Source organism: Pleurodeles waltl, chromosome 4_2 (genome assembly GCF_031143425.1).
Source record: "Pleurodeles waltl isolate 20211129_DDA chromosome 4_2, aPleWal1.hap1.20221129, whole genome shotgun sequence".
Taxonomy (NCBI): Eukaryota; Metazoa; Chordata; class Amphibia; order Caudata; family Salamandridae; genus Pleurodeles; species Pleurodeles waltl.
Window position 1 is genome coordinate 22,238,243 of NC_090443.1, and position 20,641 is coordinate 22,258,883.

Here is a 20,641-nt window from a genome sequence, read left to right on the forward strand (position 1 = left end):
ATCCGGCTTTGGGACAAGGACAACGGGTGAACACCATGGGCTTGTCGATGGTTCTATTACCTTCAATTTTAACATAGCTTGTACCTCTTCTTCTATTAAATGTCGACGAGCTTCAGGAATACGGTAAGGGTGTAACCGTATTACTTTCCCCTCAGGGGTTCTGATGTGGTGTTGGATCAGATGGGTTTTACCTGGGATTCCTGAGAAAAAACGGCTATGGTGTTTTAATAGGGTTTTTAGTTGGTTCATCTGATCTCCTGTGATGTCGGCATTAATATGGGGTGTCTCTATAGTTACATTGGTGTTCGTAGGACACAACTCCATATTCAGGGGTTCCTCCGGGGTTATTAGGAATCCAGTAGCTGACTGATTTGGTGCTATTGTGGGTTCTTCCCATTTTTTTAACAGGTTCTCGTGGTAAATCTGAGTTCTCTTGGGGTGTTTGGACATTTCTATCAGGTAAGTAACTGGGGAAATAGCTTTTATTATAGTATATGGACCCTGCCATCTGGCTAGAAGTTTATTATCGGAGCAAGGTCTTAATATCAGAACCTTATCGTTCGGTTGAAAATATCGGGTTTTTGTTCCTCTGTCATAATACTTCTTTTGTGTAGTTTGTGATTTTTCTAGATGTTTACGTACGTCTTCCCATACGGATTGCAGGTGGATTTTCAGGTTGTATATGTACTCTAATAGGGGCTTTTCTTCCTCTCCCTCTTCTTCCCATAATTCCGCTGCCATGTCTAACAGACTATGGGGTTGTCGCCCGAAGACAAGCTCGAAGGGGCTATGTCCTGTTGAAGCCTGTTCATGTGTTCTTATGGCATATAAGACTAAAGGAAGCTTTTGGTCCCAATCTCGTCCATATTCAGAGACCGTTTTCCGTAGCAGTATTTTTATAGTGCGGTTATACTGCTCAACCAAACAGTCTGTCTGGGGGTGATAAACTGAGGTCTTGATTTGCTTGATCCCAAGGATCTTACAAATATTACCCATTAGTGAAGACATAGACTTACTAATGGGGTGAAATGTTAGGGTTAAGCAGGCGCTCAGGATCCAAATTGGCAGAGAAATCTCACAACAAAGATGGGGTGCCTACACGAGGGAACTCACCCAACCCTCAAAGGTTCAAATAAACCCCAACATTCACTGCAACAATATGCGGTACCCCATTTACCAACAACAATAGTGAATATTAACACAAATGAATATATTTAAAAAACACAAAACAATAAATTTTAGTATAATTTCAAATTGTCCAATCCAGTCCAAAGATTTATTGTAGCCCATTCACGGTAGTACAATTCAAGCCAACACGTGTTTCGTCAAGGGAAAATTCTTTTTTACATCCCAAACGACTTCTTCAGGGCTAAAAATTATAAACAAATTATTTGAGTTAAAAACCAAAATGCTCAAACTTCATGATTGAATAATTTGCAAAGATCCCAGATAAAGAACCAAAAGTATAAAAGCACTAATCCCATGAGAGGAAAGCACTAATAGCTAAATAGAAATGTAATTTATATTAAAAAAAGGGGAAGAGAGAATTAAACCACATGGGGGGATCACACTGATATCCACCAAACACCAAGAAGAACTTTTCGTCCTGCCAACCTATCACCAAAATTAGTATGTCATATTAATACACAACAAAAATAAAAAACTTCAAAAACATGCAGACACACCCTCTGTGTCGTCACACTAATAGCCTACGTGTGGCACATGCAGTATAAAGTTAAATTGCATTAAATTAAATATCGTGAAACACCAACCAATGTCCAAGTAACTCCCATAATCCATAGTGGTGCCTTATGGTTAAACAAACCTAAAAATATGATAATAGTTTTCCATAATTTCATGGGTTGCTTAATACTCACCACTTTAATCTAAATCATCCATCTCTAACACAAAAAGACAAAAAACAAATCTACATGAAATAGCCTTGCAATAAAAGAAATTCGAACCCTTATTTCAAGCATGTAATCCCATATAGAGTACTTTAAACATAGAGTCCAACGATATTATTGAGGATTCAAAGTTCATATAGCTTCATCTGTGTACTATAACGCAAAACAAGATACAAATCTTTATGCAGATATTATTTAGTTAGTAAACGCTCATATTGAATAATTTTCTTGAGCAAATGCATCTTAATAACGGGATAACCCATTCCAAAATGCTCACCTGATTCTAACGAACAATTTCAAAGACGGCGTTAGTAGTTAAAAACGCTGGGTTGTGAGTGCGCACAGCGCGTTGCTTTACACGGAAGCTAAATAAACTTCCGAGGTTAACCCTAAACTACTATCATAGAGAAAGAAAACGGACTAACGTCCACTGCCATTAAATCGGCACCGAGCGTGACTACGTTGTATAAATAAGCCTGCAATAGACAAAAGGAAATCATTAGCCTGCATACAGGTATAACATGCAAGTTATCGTTACAGATCCCAAATAAATAATATCAACAGGTAGTAAACCTCTTCCTGAAATTCTAACTTCGCTCGAACCAGTTGAAATATTTTAATGATCATATAAACAATACACAATACACCACCCCTGATAGCTAAATCGTCTCAAATAATTAGCAACATTAGGGACTGAACTCATAACACCAAATGAGATAAACCTCAAGTCCCAAATAATTGAAGAAAAATAAACCAACACTGTAAATAAGATAGTAAACAAGATTCAGTGACAGAATTAGTCTAATTTATTCACCACCCACATAACAGATACATCTAATATACCCCAACAACAATGTCAGATTCACATACGTTGGAGAATTGTGGTTGTTTAACCCTATGGCACATCCCACATAGCATCTAGGGGGTTATTACAACTTTGGAGGAAGTGGTAATCCGTCCCAAAAGTGACGGTAAAGTGACGGATATACCACCAGCCGTATTACGAGTCCATTATATCCTATGGAACTCAGAATACGGCTGGTGGTATATCCGTCACTTTTGGGACGGATTACCACCTCTTCCGAAGTTGTAATAACCCCCCTAGTGTATTGACATTGTATTATAATTGTGTCATATGCATATAAATTGGGCACAGTACTGTCGAAGTTGGGCATAAACTCCAGGCCAATAAAATCTCCTTCGTAAATATTCTTCGGTCTTTTCCATACCACAGTGCCCCCCTCCCGGTTGATTATGTGCCAAAAAGAGTACCTGTAAGCGATAGGGTTCAGGTACTACTAACTGTCGTTTTTTGACGTTGTCGTGCTTTATGACACGGTAAAGGAGATTTTTTTGGACAATGAAGTAGGGACCCACCTCATTAGTAGACTCAGATTTGGCCGTTCTCCAAGTATTCCGTAACGACGGATCTTCTCGTTGGCTGACTCTGAAGGAAGGAAGGGGAGCTGTAATGTTGGCCACTACCTTCTCTATGTTCTTCCCTTTTTCTGCAGTCCAATACTGTTGTTTTATTTGTCTCTTTTCTCGTCTAGTGGGTTTTGGACGACACGGTTTGTCCTCTATATAGCTACCGTAAAACGGGGCTTCTGCCCACCAGGCCTCTGTAGTAGCTTGTGACCTGGCCCTTTGCAACAGCTCGGGGAACCGTATATAGTCCGTTCCCAATATACAGTCCTCCACCAAGTGATCCATAACTCCTACGTGTTGCAGGTCATGATTATCTTCCCACTCTATGTTTACAAGGGCAAGGGGGTACTGGTCTTTGTCCCCGTGTGTACAGCAGATCGATACCCATTGGTGGGTGGTTTGTCCGGATAGACTCAGCACATCAGCTCTTACCACGGATTGGCTACATCTATCAGGGCTAGGAGTACCTTTCCGTTTACTTTAATATTTTGTTTGTATCTGGGATCACCCCCACCTGTACATAAGACTCTTCACCTAGTGACCCCAATCTCCATGGGTTCAGGTTTTTCCCCTTTCCGGGGACATAGGCGAGCTATATGCCCCCACTCACCACAGCTATAACACTGTGGCTGTTGCATAGGTGGGTTTTCCCGAGTTTGGGATACCCTGTTTCTTCTAGGGGTTTCAGAGGAAAACTTCTTAAAGGTATGGCTGTGGGTCTAGTTGGTGTCTTAGAGCTTAAACTCTTGAACTCGGTTGATCGGAGGTAAGCTCAGGCTAAGTCCACGACCATGTCGGTATTGACATTCGGGTGTTGGCGTATCCAACTCAGAGTGGAGGGAGGGAGGGATTCTAAATATTGCTCCAGGATCACAGCCTTTATAATGTCCTCCCTTTCTGTCCCTATAGGTCCCAGCCATTTCAGGCCCAGGTCCTTGACTTTATAATAAAATGACAGGGGATTTTCCGCCGGCCCCCATTTGATCTTCCGGAAGCGCAGACGATAATACTCGGAATCGTGCCCTACTCTCTCCAATATACTCTTTTTAATTTCTTTGTAGGGTGTAGTACCATCCGGATTAGCGGCCTGGTAAGCCGTTTGGAGGATACCGGTCAGTAATGGCGCTATATATTGGCCCCACCGTTCTTCTGGCCATTGGGCACAGGAGGCCACCGTTTCAAAGTTAGTAAAGAAAGCGTCTAGATCCTGTCCGTCCTGGTACTTCTGGAGAACTGAGCTAGGTACATTGGGGTGGACCTTGCTAGCTGCGATGGTATCAGTGAGCTTTTGGAGGGCAGTCTCATGCACTAATTGATTATTGGCCATGATGGTGGCTTGGCTCTTTAGTGCGCTCTGCAGCGCCTCTCGGTCCTCCTTAGCCCCCCTCTGATGGGCCTCCCATACTAGCTGAAGGTGTCGCTGTCCTTCAGCTAGTTGTTGTATCATGTCCTCCAAAGTGGGTTTATCCCCCATTTTCTTTCTTTCTAGTTTGGCCTTTTATCGCGCACGTTTTAGTAATCCCACTTCTGACACCACTGTAGCAGTGGGTGTGGCGATAATAAGGACTAGGAGGCTCGAGTGTATTAGAAGTAGGGAATTTATTTAAAGTTCTTTAACGTTGTGAAAAAGTCTTTAATATTCTATGGGTGGTGGACTCTCCGTGATAGAATGTCTCTTCTCTCCTTTCCAGGTCTCCTCGTGACTGGTGCAGATATTCTCCTGGGACGTGGCGGATTTCTCGTCCTTCGGGTCTTCTCTGGACCTCCAACCGGCCCTGATCGCTGGTTTCCTGGGTTTCTCCGTAATTCCGTCTTTTCCCTGGGTCCTCAGGTCGTTCGTCTCTTTTCCCTGCTCCTCCGTCAGCGTTTTCGTTTCTCCTCGCGTCCTGCTCCCAAAGTCTGTTTTCTCCTTCTATTTCTTTGGAAACCCGGATATCCGGGTTCCTTGTGATGGTGTTGATTCAGTGGCGCCAGTAGCCGGTATATCCGACAGCCGGCTACAGGGTCATTACAACCTTGGCGGGCGGCATCAGCCGCCCGCCAAGATCAGACCGCCGGGCCGCCGCCAATGCGGCCGCACTCCCACCACAGCCATTTGGAGATCCCCGCTGGGCTGGCTGGCGGAAACCTGGTTTCTGCCTGCTGGCCCAGCGGGGATCTCAGCCGCAACACAGGAGCCGGCTCCAAATGGAGCCGGCGGTGTTGCGGCTGTGCGACGGGTGCAGTTGCACCTGTCGGGGCCCTGTCAGGGGGCCCCTGCACTGCCCATGTCAGTGGCCCCGCGACTCCCCTTTCCGCCAGCCTTTTCCTGGCAGTGGAAACCGACAGGAAAAGGCTGGCGGGAGGTGGACTCGTAATTCCCTGGGCAGCGCTGCTAGCAGTGCTGCCCAGGCGGATTATCACCGCCAGGGCAACTGTGGCAGAATACCGCCGGCCTCGGCGATGCGACCGCAACACTTCCGCCGCGGTCGTAATAGGCCAGGAAGCACCGCCAGCCTGTTGGCGGTGCTTCTGTCATTTTAGCCCTGGCGGTCTCATACCGCCAGGGTCAAAATGACCCCCAAAATGCCAAAACCTTGCATCCAGACACCCACATCCCCTGTCCGAGGGCAATGCTCTATGGATCAATTGTTCAGGGATATTTGCTTATGCTTTTCCCCCTCTCCCACTCCTTCCCTTTATAGTCAACAAACTACGTCAAACGTCACTCACCATGATACTCATAGGACCAACATGGGCACGTCAGCATTGGTACACAACACTTCTAGATCTGTCTGTAGTACCTCACTCCAAACTACCCAACAGACCAGATTTATTAACACAAAACAAAGGTCAAATCAGGCATCCAAACCCCAGTGCTCTCAATCTAGTGATTTGGCTCCTGAAGTCATAGAATTTGGTTACCTAAAACTTCCACTTGAATATATGGAAGTAATTAAACAAGCACGTAAGCCTACTACTAGACAATGCTAAGCAAACAAGTGGAAAAGATTTGTTTACTTCTGTCAATCTAAAAACACTTATCCACTTACAGCACCTATACAAGATATTGTATACTATTTACTTCATTTGCAGAAATCAAATTTGGCTATCTCATCCATCAAGATACTTCTTACTGCAATATCTGCATACTTACAAATTATTCAGCATACTTCTCTGTTCAGAGTTCCTGTTATTAAAGCCTTCATGGAAGGATTAAAATGCATTATTCCACCTACAACACCACATGTTCCATCATGGAATTTAAATATCGTACTTACCAGACTCATGGGACCACCTTTTGAACCCATGCACTCTTGTCAAATTAAATTCTTAACATGGAAGGTTGCCTTCCTTGTAGCTATTACTTCTTTAAGAATACAAGCACTCACTCACGAAGAACCTTTTTTCCAAATACACAAACATAAAGTTGTACTTAGAACAAATCCAAAAGTTCTATCAAAAGTTGTATCTTCATTTCACATCAACCAAACAGTGGAAATGCCAGTCTTCTTTCCACAGCTAGACTCTGGCAGAAAGAGCTCTTCATACCCTAGATCTTAATAGATCTCTTACGTACTATATAGACAGAACTAAAGATTTTAGAAAAACAAAGCAACTTTTCGTACCTTTCCAACAGCCACATACAGGAAATCCTATATCAAAACAAGGTTTAGCAAGATGGATTGTCAGGTGTATACAGACATGCTATATCAAAGCAAAAAGACAACTTTTAATCACTCTAAAGCACATTTTACAAGAAAGAAAGGTGAGTTAATGGTATTTTTAGGCAACATACCAATGGTTGATATATGTAAAGCAGCTACATGGTCAACTCCCCATACATTTACAAAACACTACTGTGTTGATGTTTTCTCACACCAACAAGACACTGTAGGCCAAGCTGTCTTAAAGACATTATTTCAAACAACTTCAACTCCTACAGGCTAGCCACTGATTTTTGGGAGGACTAACTGCTTTGTAGTCTATGCATAGCATGTGTATCTGCAGCTACACATGCCATCGAACTGACAATGTCACTTACCCAGTGTATATCTGTTTGTGGCATGTAGTGCTGCAGATTCACAAGCACCCTCCCTCCTCCCCGGAAGCCTGTAGTCGTTTAAGTTTTTAACATTTGTACATATGTATATACATTTACTTTTGCATGGACATCTCTTTGTATTTCTATACTCATCACTCCTTCCTTCACCCTCTGGGGGAAAACTATCTAACAATGGAGTCGATGCCCATGCGCAATGGAACCGAGAGGAGGAGTCACTCGATCCCATGACTCTGAAAATACTTCCTCGAATAAAAACAGCTTAGAACACTCTGAGCTCAACACTAGATGTCGGAAGAGCTATGCATAGCATGTGAATCTGCAGCACTACATGCCACAAACAGATCTACACTGGGAAAGTGACATTTTTCACACACACACACACACACACACATATATATATATATATATATGTATATATATATATATATACAGATTTATATACTCTACATATAATTCTAACGCTGGCACTTCATGCAGATTACTGTCCTTTATTTACATCCAAAATTCCATTTCATGTAAAAAAATCCATAGTGACACAGAAACAAAAATAGGGTGACGTGTTTTAACCATCACGGTCTTCTTCCTTTGCCCTTCTGATGAGGAATTTTTTTAACTTGGGAAACCTTTTATAATCTGCAGAGGACACCAGTTCTATCAAGAGTTTTTGTTTTCCAAGCATACAGGTTATGTTGACTTTTCGTGTTCTTTATGAGACTGTGGCTAGCGCCTTTTGGCATGTGCTCGATTTAACATTAATCTAGCTCTGCCCACAGTTATTTTGTGTTGACAGCATGTAAGGTCATTGTGTGCTGCTGGCACTTGTTTCTCTATTTAGGAGTTCAGTGTGTACTCCTAGCATCATTCCAAATGTATGGAGTCAGCATGTACTCATGGCACAGATCTGGTTGTGTGTGTGGTCAGTGTGTGCTTCCACTACAAATTTTGCTTTGTCTGGAATCATTGTGTGTGGTTGACACTAATCAGGCTTTTAAGGGGTGGTTTGCAGGTATATCTGTAGCTGTGTGTGGGGTTTCTCTATGAAGCTGGCACTCTATTTTTGAGATTGGTGTATGCTGCAGCCACTAATCAAACTGCCAGTGGAATTTTTATGTGCTGCTGGCAGAGACTTGGCACTCCATGGGGTCACTGTGCGCTGCTAGCAGTAATGCATCTATGCATGGGGCCAAACTTTATGGCTGCTACTTATGTGGCTCTGCAGGCCATCAGTATGCTTCTGGCAATAACCAAGCTGTGTATGGTGTGTGTGTGTGTGTGGCTGGCAGTGATTGGTCTGTCAGTGGATTCAATGTTTCTCAGGTGTTTCTCTTTTGTGTGGAGTCAGAATGCACCTGATGGTGTTCTAGTTGTATATAGGATCAGTTTGCTGACAGTGCTTATGCGGCTGTGTAAAGGACCAGTCAGTGTGTGTCACTGGTGTGTGGAGTCCCTTTGTGTGGCTCTAACTTATCGGGCTGCACATCGGGTCAGTGTGGGCTGCCTCTGCTGTTGTGGTTGTGAAAATGGACGGTTTACATTTAGTTTTTCTGCTACCCTTGGTTTTGTAACCAGACTTGATATTCATAGCTTCCCATTATGTAAGAATAACTAGGAGGAGGTATGGTTTGCTTTTAGGACATCTAAAGCAGTGACTTAACAAATTCAAAATTTAACACTAGAAGCATGTATCAAACACTGCATGTGCAGAATGATCAGCTCAGTATCTTGCTTGGATTTATGGAATTTTTTTATTTTAGATTAAACGACTGATCCGGGGACCGCAGGAGACACTGCGTGTTCAAGAGAGGTTCGTGGCTGGGTCCCTGGCAGGCGCCACAGCTCAAACCATTATCTACCCAATGGAGGTGAGACCCATAAGAACCACTGGCTTAGGGCAAACTGTGAGTGTCCACAGAAAACAGTGATTGGGTTAATCTTTATGAATCTGTCCAGAGAGAAGAGTGAGCTGAGAGGCCATTAGATAAAATTAAGACCATCAAAGATGATGCCAATACTGACTGGTGACAGAGGCCAGTTTTGCTCTACTCTCCACTGAGACGAGTGAGGAGTAAAGTCCCTTATTATAAATTGAGAACTTTGACAGAAATAACATTGGCTGCCTAAGGGGGACTGTTGATTGGTCTGACTTCCAAATGTCCACAGACACCAGTGATAGAGGTGGCCCCTGATTCTTCTCTGCAGTCATCACATTTGCATCATGTCATACTCTTGTTTCTGTAATATCTCAGATACTTCTTGATGTAAGCACCTGGTGATTTCCAGAGGCTTATACTGTTCTGTGGCTTGGTTCAGGACAGTAGGTTCACGGCTTACTAAAGCGTCGCCCAAAGCCTGTGAGTGTTATGCACTGATATCCCTGATAACTGCAGTCTTCTTTTCTACAGGTGTTAAAGACCCGCTTAGCCCTGCGGAAAACGGGTCAATATTCTGGAATGGTAGACTGTGCCAAGCAGATCTTGCAGAAGGAAGGTGTGCGAGCATTCTCGAAGGGTTACCTACCAAACATGCTTGGAATCATCCCGTATGCTGGCATTGACCTGGCTGTGTATGAGGTAGGCATGTGCTGCTGATATTGACAAAGGAATGCTGTTCGTCTGAGTCTGCTATGGTTACTGATCTGCTGACATTAATATAACTGTATGTGAAGTCAATGAGTCAATGCTATGGGCACTTCTCATGCTGTGTAGACGCTGTGTGCGTCTATGGCCCTGATCTGTGTATGAGGTTACTTTGTTACCTTCATTAGTCTGACTGCATGTGTAGCCTGTGTGCTAGATATAGCACTGAACTGAATATGTATATGATCACTCTGTGTCACTGGCATTGATATGGCTGTCTTAGGGTACAGTGTGTCTGTTGCACATACTTCTCTAGTTGTCGGAGCTTAGTGGGTCTATAACAGCACTTGCTGGCAGCATATGAGTTTCTCTCTGTTGTGTCAGCAGTAATATAGCTGTAAAAGAAATTGGTATTCACCACTGTCTCTGATCTGGAATGGTTTGTTTTAGGGCAAATCAACATGAGACACATTTAGAGAGCTATATGCAGGGACCTCAGTATCTCTCCTGTGAACAGAAAATGTGGCCTTACTGGTAGCTGAGAGGGGTGGCAAAATATCTGCCTAATGTGGCAAAAACCTTCATATCAGCCCTGTGCACAAGGTCCCTGAAAAAAGCTTTGAATGTGATCAGTTCAGGAGTAATACTATTTACCTATTATTATTTTCAGATTGTAGATGTCCACTACCTTTTCTTTCCCCATCATAGTATTAGAAAGCAAGTTGTTTGCAGGAACCCTGATTAATAGGTCTGTTAAACCACATTCGTGTATTTCTAAAATATTCTTAATGTCCAGTTTAAAACTCAAAATGGAGCAACTAATGTTCCTTGAAACAGCTGTTGTATGCTTGAAATATCATTAGTGGTCACTATACATTCATTTCGCACGTACTTCGGTATGAAAATGCTTTACTTTTGGTAGAAATATCTAGCAGTTCTCCTTAAATTACTAACAGGAAATGTTTACATTGTGATGTTGCCCACTATAGACTTTTGCAATACATCTGACTCAGATCTGGGTGTAAGAAAATCTAGGGCACCCTTACTCAAAGGTAACTATACATTGAGTAAATAAACTAATACCTTTTTAATCCATGGGTATACCTTTATAGCATTCCTGACATATCAATCTGCTTGCATATCAAGTTTAACAAAAAGAGGAGCCTTTTCTTCTAAAATGAAACTTTTTGTTAAACTCATTCAATGTTTATGTGCTGTGCATCTTTCCACCATTCATAGAAAATACAATCTTAAAATGATAAATGTTGTGTGGATATTGCAGGCGTCAGGTCAATGGCATCATGAGTCATACTGACTTCACCTATTGTTGACATCAAAAAACTTCATTCAAGTCAACCAAATGCTTTTCATTGCCGACCGCTAGATGGCAGGACAGTGCACAGGGTGTAAAGTTAGAACACTCTCAAAGTTATTGTTATAAGGGAGTAAGATTTTTCTTCCCAAAGAAACCCTCTTCAGAAGGGTTTTTTGATACACATCACAAGACAAATAACAAGAGCCTGCTTAATCAAGTCAAAGATATTTTCCTTACAAAACCCTGAAACTCATTTATCTTTCTCCTATGAAATGATAACCAGCAGTCTCTTAAATGAGTATCTACGGTGATTAAGTCTTGTCTACTCAAATTCTAAAGAAATCATTCCAGTTAGGTGTGGCCAAGAAGAGAAGGAATATGGTCTACGGAGACCTGAGCAGCTTGGAGAGGGTTTTTTGTTCAGCTGATTCCAGTAACTGAATGGTGCACCCTCTCAGGACCAGACCCAAGAAGACAAGTGCACCGGTCCAATTTGGTTTATTGAGCTAGCAGTATTAGGGGCTAGTTAACCAAAGATGACACTTTAGAGCATTGTCGCTTATGAGACATTTCAGGATCAGAGACATTTCAGGATCAGTCAGCTGTTAAGAGGAGCCACATTTAGCTCCTCATGCTAGCAGTGAAGAAGGATTGTGGCACGAATAACAGACAGTTGCCTGAATCACTTTACTATTCTGGTTCATTGTTTTTGTTCTCTGATGTAAGGCATATTTTGTTCCCAGAGCCGTTAAGAGACAATCCATTGAAATGACTATGGTCTACAATGTAATTGGTTAATCAGTTTTTCTTGGAGAGAGAATACTGCTAAAACAAGATGAGAGAAGATAGGACTAAGGACTACCAGATAAAGGTAACAGATAGAGAGGTGATATTAGATATCACTTACCTTGATCTACTGATCAAAACATGGAGTTATGGAAATGCTCTAAAGAACAGAATCAAAACATCCCAGATGGAACCCAGCTTAGTAAAACTGGGAAGATACTGTACTTAAACTGAAGGAAGGAATGGATGCATTGGATGGAACCACCAGAACACAGCAGATCAAATGCCTGCAGATGAATACAGAGTTCAGAGAAATGCAAGTGCTGACCAAGCTCTGACACTGAAAAAAATAATTTGACATCATACACTGATAAAATTGAGGACTAAATGACGGCTGCACAGTTGCCTTTGATTCGCCTCCCAACAGGGGTTGCAGGTGATAAAAGGTGTTTGTAACACTGGCTGGAGGACCAACAAGATCTCAAGCATGAGGTTAGGAGGAGGGGCTTTGGTGGCGACAGCAGAGTCACAACAATAGTGGGTTTGTTCAAGGATAGAATGGGTAGAGAAAAAATTCTGGTAAAAGCATGGAAGGTGGTATCACTCCACTATAACTCAGAGAGGATCATGTTGGTCCTGGAATTTCGAATATGGGCAAATTCAGGGTTTTTCATGCAGGGAAACAAGCATTCTTGGATCTGCTTGAACCCTGGCAGATGTAACACCCTGATGGCGGGCAAGGGAGCTGATCCGGAGACAAGAGTGAAATTAGTAGTGTTGTCTGATGCTAGCCAACGCAAGACTGCAATTGTTCTTTTTGTCATTCTTTCAGGTTACGTGATCTATGTTGGCTTTCAAAGTGGGCTTTATTTTTTCCATGTTAGTTGATAGGCATACAAATAGAGCTCTGCACATTGGCCTTAGCTTGTATGGTGGAGGATATTTGGGAATGCAGCAAGTTGGCTGTGTTTAGAATCTGTTGTGGAGAATTGATAGGGGCATCCAGACAATTTTTTAGGATTGAAATGTGGAGAACAAAGAACACTAATAATGGCTCCACGCAACCCGCCATGAGGACAAGCAGCGTCAGTTTGTATATTTGCTATGTTACAAAGGAAATAGTGCTTTTATAATGCACTCCATGTTAAATGTACAAACATATTACTCTTGAAACTTAATATCAATGTATTCTTGTTAGACACAGGTAGCAACAATGTATTGTTGATGTGGCAATTTAGTAATAAATAATTGTCATAAATAGTGAAATGTATGAATATCACTCCGTCAGAATTCCAAATTTCATATTTTTGTATAGGTAATATTTTCATGATAATTTTATGAATTACTAAAAATAATGTTTTTTCCATGTGTACTTTGCCTGGTTATAGCCATCTCCCTCTCAGTTCCCCTCTCTGCCTTTGTCCTTTATGCAGATCTTTGAATTTAAGGTTTTATCATGACTTCTAGCTATACATAACAATGCATAATGAAAATTATAAAACATAAGGTTATTAAACAAACAGTGGAAATGTATTGAGTCCAGTTGTAATAAATCCCAATTCTCAGGTATAAACCACAGCATATGCTCCATCGAAATCTCAAAGTAAACAGCAGTATACCACAATGGCCCTCATTACGAGTCTGGCGGTCTTCAGACCTCCCGACTTGCGGCCGGACCGCCGCGGTCGTGGCAGTCTGACCACCACATTATGACCATGGCTGCCACGGTCTGACATCTCCAGATTGCCACCAGTCGACAGCCTGGCCGTCTCGGTGGGTGTAATCCGCCAGGGTGGAGCTCCATGCAGCGCCACTCTGGGGATTACGACTCCCCAATCCGCCAGCCTTTTCATGGCGTTTGGCCCCTTGGGGACCCTGCATTGCCCATGAACTTGTCATTGGCAGTCCAGGGCCCCCCATGGACAGCCCTGTCACACTTTCCACTGCCTGAATTACAGGCAGTGGAAAGCACGGCGGGAGCTACTTCACCCCGCACCGCCACATTGCCACCAGCTCGATTACGAGCCGGCATAAATGTTAAGGCCCTGTGTTCCGCTGGCCCAGCGGGAGACTCAAAATAGGGGCTGGCGGTGTTCTGGCCGCACTGGCAGCCATGTGATGGTACAAGTTTGGCGGGCGGCCTCTCCCACCCACCAAACTCGCAATGAGGGCCAGTATTTCACACAGAATTTTTTTTTTTCATATCTGTTTTTACCTCAGTATTTGTCACACTGTAAAAAACAGGTGTATTGTGCAGTTCAATAGTACTCCGTTTAACAGCCAAGGATGGGTGAAGTGTTGGGTTGATCCTGCCTGGATTGATACTTATGGGTGCAAATCAGGCCATCTCTTAAAAGCAAAACTTTAACTTGCAGAAACCACCCTTTCTGCATATCCATCATCTGTAGCCCTAGTCTTCCTGTGTTTACCTCCAGCCAGAAGGTACCAAGACATACTACCACGTTGAAGGGTGGGTGTTGTAAGGATTGAGAAAACCAGAATCAGCATGAAATTATTTTCTCATTTCTTTTTTTGTCATGCTGTCCCTCAAGCTTAAACAGTGTTTTTACTAGGTTAGAAATTTGTAAAGTGGAGAAGCTTATGCAGATCGAGGACACAGGTTAAAAGATTACTTAACAAATCCTGGGCAAAGGAAATATTAGGCTTCGATAAAACATTTAGGGAATATTGCTTCCAAAAAGAACAGAGAATGCTCCATGTGGCTGTCTTGCACATTTTCAGAGAGCTCATGTAAGGTGTCCATGTAGTCTCTTCAGTGTGTAAACTCCATAAATCTTGGAAGAATAGAACTATAGCAGACTATCCTTGTGTAGTTATATATGCCTTGGTAACTCGGTTATCACCCATTGCTTAACAGTGAGTGACAGATTGTCTGATTTCCGCCGAAGACATCTGCCGTGATCTGCAGTTCATAAGTCTCAGTCTTCCAATCTTTCATGATCAGGAATTAGAGTATCATTAAATTGGGTAATAGTAACATTATTATTTAAAGTGAATGGAAATAGCAGAAATGTGGTATGAAGCCCTAGATAAAAAAACACATTTTTTTTCTGAATCAAAACTTGATAACCTTTTCAATGTCAAGGTTATGAAGAGCCTCTCTAGCAGAAGAATAGAGAGGCCTAGCCTTTAAGCCTGGAAGAAATATTTCCTATTTTAGGTGAAATTCCAAGATAACGCTTACAATACAGTAGGGCACTATGCTAAAGGCTAGTTTACCCTTGTGGAAGACAGTATAAGGTGACTAAGCACAAAAAGGCTATAATTCCTTGATCATTATGGCCGATGTAATGGTTGTTAAAACGTCTACCTTGAACAACAAAAAGTTCAGATCACAAAGAGTCAGATGTTCAAACAGCGTTTAAGTCATAGACCATAGAATACAATTTGGATCCTAGCAGGGAGCAGTATATATTGTTTGGTAGGGATCGGGGGTGAAGTTGGAGCCACCAATCAAAATGCGTTTTCGAATTATTGTTTCAGTTTCAGTGAAAAAACCTAGGTGGGCCCATTCAGGTATATGGCAGTGGCAGACACCTTTCATAAGTCAAGTGTTTTGTTGCCCCACGCCAGGTAGAGGATTAAAAAAAGGACATCACTGGTTGCAAAAATCAGATTAAGTCATTTCTCGAATGCCTGAAGAGAGAGAGCCACAACCCTTCACACTTATCTGGTTTGAATGCAGGATCTTACGAGTAAGGGGCAGGTGCTTTAATTTGACCACAGAAAAAAATTGAAAATAAACAGATGTCTCAGAACTCCCTTCTTCAAGGCTTGCAGTGAAATGGAGTAATAGGAAATGCATCCCCATTGCAGAGGCAGGGTTTTATAACAGGTTCCTCAGACAGTAGAAGGAGATATGAATAGTCTGCAATTATCCATTTGACCTTTTTGATATCTTCGTCATTCCCATTCGAATCAGACTTAATTTTGTCTTGCTGCAGACCCTGAAGAACATGTGGTTACAGAAATACAGCAAAAACACAGCTGACCCAGGCGTCCTAGTGCTGCTGGCATGTGGCACTGCCTCTAGCACCTGCGGGCAGATTGCCAGCTACCCCTTGGCCCTGGTACGGACCCGAATGCAGGCTCAAGGTGAGTAGGCCTTTAAGGCAACCCGGCATACGAGTGAATGGCGGTAAGAGTTTTTATCACTGGGCATGAGACTATTTTTTTTGGGAGGATATTCCTCTGGGACATTGTTGTGATTGAAGAGGGGCTCATGGCAGCTGTAAAGAGTTTGAATCTCGGGGTGCGGAGGGTTCTGTGATATTTGTGCTTTGTGGAAGCCTCACTAATCTTTCCTTTCTCACCCCCTCGCCAGCTTCGATTGAGGGTGCTCCCCAACTCTCTATGCTTGGACTTTTCCGAAACATTTTGTCGCAGGAAGGGGTGTTTGGACTGTACCGAGGCATTGCTCCCAACTTCATGAAGGTCATCCCGGCTGTCAGCATCAGCTACGTGGTGTATGAGAACATGAAATTTGCCCTTGGTGTTACGTCAAGATGAATTTTTGGGCCAACTAGTACCCTGTTTCTATATCAATGATTCACCAACACAGGGAGCTGATAGGAGAAATAGTGTGTGACCCAATCGGTTGTGGCCATGGACCTATGATTGCATCCAACATCCATCCCATTTTGGGTGGGGAACTAAAAGCTAGTTGGTCAGCCAACCAACGGCAAATCAAAGATCTCACACCTCGAACTGCGAAAAGATCAAAGAACTGGTGTACACAGAGCAGAGCAAAATTTAATGAAGAAATCCATTGGCAATTCAGCTATGATGAAGGATATAAGAAACACTAATCCAACACCAAACCAAAGTGACCTAAAGACTGCCCAAATGGAACAACAAATGGAACACGCCCTGACAACAATAGTTCAACACAAGCAAATTTCACACAAATACTGCCCAGGACCTCAAGAACCATATGATCAACAGTTAACAAAAATGATGCGAAATTCAGGCAACCTGCATCGGACTGCCAAAACCTAAGAATTATCTAACCAGTTGTGGACCCTTTGACTCAATAAATGATTTGTCAGATATTAAACCAGCATAAAATGAAGATCAACTAGGGAAAGGTTGAAGAATGGAAATTACACTTAATTGTCAGTCAGCAACAATTACCCAAGTGGGGCAAAGCAAAACTCAGCAAATTACTGCATTACCCAACAAGCTGGGCCATAACACCCAATGACTGATCAACTAACACACTATTAATGAACAAATGTTTCCACATCAGAGTAGTCCCCATCTCAACAAACTGATTCTTAACCAAATAAGTTAGGGTGTATTATTGAACCACTAATCCATCGCTCATCCAGCCATAACAGAGAATCCATTAAACCAACTACTCATCTCAGAAGTCCAATACAGCAGTAATTCATTACCTGGGCAGCTCTGTTCTCTGACAAAGAAACGGATCTTTCATCGTTCCTGCTCTGATCTCCAACAGAAGCACTAGCCCACCATTCATGGTTTCTGACATCTGACACAGGAAACTATCTATCCAACCCTCCCTACCTCTACAGCAGGGAATGATCAATCACTCAGAGACCTCTGACACAGGAACTGATTCTTCACCCAGGCCACATGTCCTCAGACACAGAAACTTCTTAATCACTCAACTAGTCCTGACCCTAGATTAGACCAATGGGGTTTAGTCAAACAGCCACAATTTGTTTCACATATCACTGTAGTAACCAGCAATGGCACATGATGAGAATGTAGCTGTTATCTGCAAATAAGTGAAAGACTAAAACTTCTGACCTCTACAGTTGAGATCTTGTGAATGTTCTAAAGCATGCAAAAGTAACTGAAGTGATGCAGTGACGTATTGAAAAAAGATAAGTTGCAAATTCACAATAGAGCAGCATCTTCCTCTCAACCCTAAGTTATAGAATGTATCCTAGCTGCTCATCTTTCATCACTACTGAAAAGTTCTGATAGCTATTCCTGAAATGGAGCCATTTCACACCAAAGCTTGTTGCCACCTTTGAACTCATTGCACGCTTCATTTACGAGCAGTGGGCATAGACTTGTTTTCTACCTCTTTGTCCATCCTGGTCCAGCTGTGCATCCCACAACTCACTGACACATGAATTTCTACATTTGCCTTCTAGAAATACTTTGCCTCTACTCCATCAACCACATGAGTGCCTGGTGGGTGACTTTTACAGAATTGAGGAATTCACCGGGAAATCAAGGCACACAGGTTGCAATTATGTGCCTAGCTCATTCACATTGGCACTGTGGGAGGGTTAGCTTCTTATTGGGCTATAGGTCTGGCATCTTCTGTCTCCCCAGGGCATCTTTATTTTGGTCTTTGGTCGTGACGTATCTTAGGGCTTTGGCCCAACTTGTCATAGGTCCACAGGCAGTCTTGTGCTTATTCTCAGGCTTATGGGACTGATCGACACTGGACCTTTAGAACCAGTTTATTTTGCAATCTGATATTGGCTTATCATGGGTCATTGAGATTTGGTTATCATTGTTTTTTTCTGCTACGCTCAGGTCTTTGGTGCTGGCATATATTGCCTCTTAGGCATAAGCTTAACCTGGGTGCAGGTACATCTCTGGTCTTTGTCACTGGCTTGTAATGGACCTGTGAAACAGGTTTATCTTGTGCCTTTGCCACTAGCATACGCTGAATCTTTGATGCCTTCTTATGTTAGGTATTTGTCATTGGCTTATTCTTGGGCCTTTCTGCTAGCATATTTTAGGTTGTTGTTCTAACTAAATTTAGGTGTTTGAGGTCAGACTTTCTTGGGTCATAGGCAGGAATTTCTTTTGTGTCTTTAACACTGCTGTATCTTTGGGGGTGATCACTGGCTTTTTGTTTTTTTAAAGGGTTGTCTTGGATCTTTAGCATCACCGTATCATTGGTATTTGACACTGGGCTACCTGGTTCTTTGGCACCAGTTTTTTGGGATATTTACCACTGGATAATCTTGGGTATTTGTCACTGATGTATATTAAGCATTTTGTAATAACTTCTTTTGAATCCTTTACTTCCGTTGAAATTATCTTTGTTCTTTTTCACTGGTTCATCTTCAGCCTTTAAAACCAATTTATACTGAGTTGGTTGTGCTGGTTTCTGTTGGAGCACTAGTGTCAGGTTATTAGTGCTCTACAGCACTGGTTTATCTTGGAACCTTGCTGTAGGTTATCATAGCTATTTATCACTGCATTTACTGAGTCTTTGGCATAGGGTTAGCTTGTGGCTAATGCACTGGTTTCCTTTCAGTTTTTTCACTGGCCTGATGTCAGGCTTGTCTTTTGTCTATGGAAACAGTTTAGTGTGAGTCTCTGGGATGAGCCTAATTTGGGTACCAAGAGCTTTTGTAGGTTTGGTTTTGCAGACATAATAATATGGGGCTTTTAAGTCTGGCATCCAGTGGTCTCTGAGCAGCATCTACTTAGGTCTTGATTCACATATTAGCTTTCAAACTCTGCACTGTTTTCCTTGGGTTCTCTTGCCTTCTGTTTGACTACTTTAAGGTCTTCAGGCTGGCTTTAGTGGTGGATTGAGGCATGTGTATAGTTGAGTTGTGAGCATGAGTATTGTGGTTATATGCTAAGTGTATTATATGGTCATAAAATGGATTGTCAGTAGATGGAGGTCACAGACTTCTTCTCTGATACCAAGGACTTGTAGAGGTTATCTGGTCAGTTCCCTGGTGAAAGGTTATAAGAAGAACATTGGTGCTTTGGATCTGGTCTGTGGGTTGTAGGGAGATAAGTGTAAGAAGCTTGTGAGTTTTTATATCTTCTCATTTACATTTTAGAAATATATTCTAAGACTTCTCTTCAAGTTGAGAATTCTTGTCCCCATTTTCTAACTACCCTTTTCTACCTCTTTCATTGGGATACTGCAACTGGAGCATGACAGGCATACTTTCAACAAGGATGTATACCCACTCGCTCAGCACTGCCTGCACCTTTGGATTCAACGCACAGTGAAACCTGCATGTTTCTGCACTGTCATGATGTCAATGGCCCTCTCAGGTCTTAATGTCTAGTACATTAGAAACTAAACTTGGGCCTTGGGCTGCATAGAAAGGACTTTGAATGTATAAAATTGTAAAATCTTTCATTGTTTGAAACTTTTGTTCTGGTGAACCAACTAAAGTTACTAAAATCTTTCAGCTCTAAAAATAGCCATTGTGTCCAGCAGACATCATTTGACTTTGTGAAAGATAATCCCCTGCAGTTTACACTGTGTTCAGTTGTGTAGAGACACAGTTCAGCCAGAGAGACACAAATAGAGTCTGTGGAAGCCAAAGGTCTGTCCGAAAGCCATGGTGCTTGGATAATCCACTGGGTTCTTTGGAATCTATAGAGTTCTACCCAAGCCACTGTACTCTGGAGACACCACTAGGCTTATGATGCAGCACTAGGAACTAGAAACACTTCTCTGAGTAAACCACAAGAGATTGAGGAAGTTGCAGGGTGGAAGGGACCTGGGCAAAGTCCCTGGGCTTTGGAGGTGCAGATTAACTAATAGCAGACTACTGTGCCCTGGGAAAATGGCTGTGTTGTGGGTGAAGATTGCTTC

The 20,641-nt window shown here is 42.4% G+C and overlaps 1 protein-coding gene across 2 annotated transcripts in view; it reads left to right on the plus strand.

The window, feature by feature from the left end:
• The window catches only part of LOC138292073 (mitochondrial adenyl nucleotide antiporter SLC25A23-like), a 195,342-nt gene extending 175,099 nt beyond the window's left edge, over window positions 1-20,243 (plus strand). For both annotated transcript variants that reach the window (XM_069230435.1, XM_069230434.1), the window contains exons 7-10: window positions 9,135-9,242; window positions 9,783-9,950; window positions 16,023-16,173; window positions 16,403-20,243. In XM_069230435.1, the coding sequence (XP_069086536.1) occupies window positions 9,135-9,242; window positions 9,783-9,950; window positions 16,023-16,173; window positions 16,403-16,587 (612 nt within the window). In that variant the 3' untranslated portion in view covers window positions 16,588-20,243. The remainder of the gene's footprint in view (window positions 1-9,134; window positions 9,243-9,782; window positions 9,951-16,022; window positions 16,174-16,402) is intronic.
• Window positions 20,244-20,641: the final 398 nt, after the last annotated feature.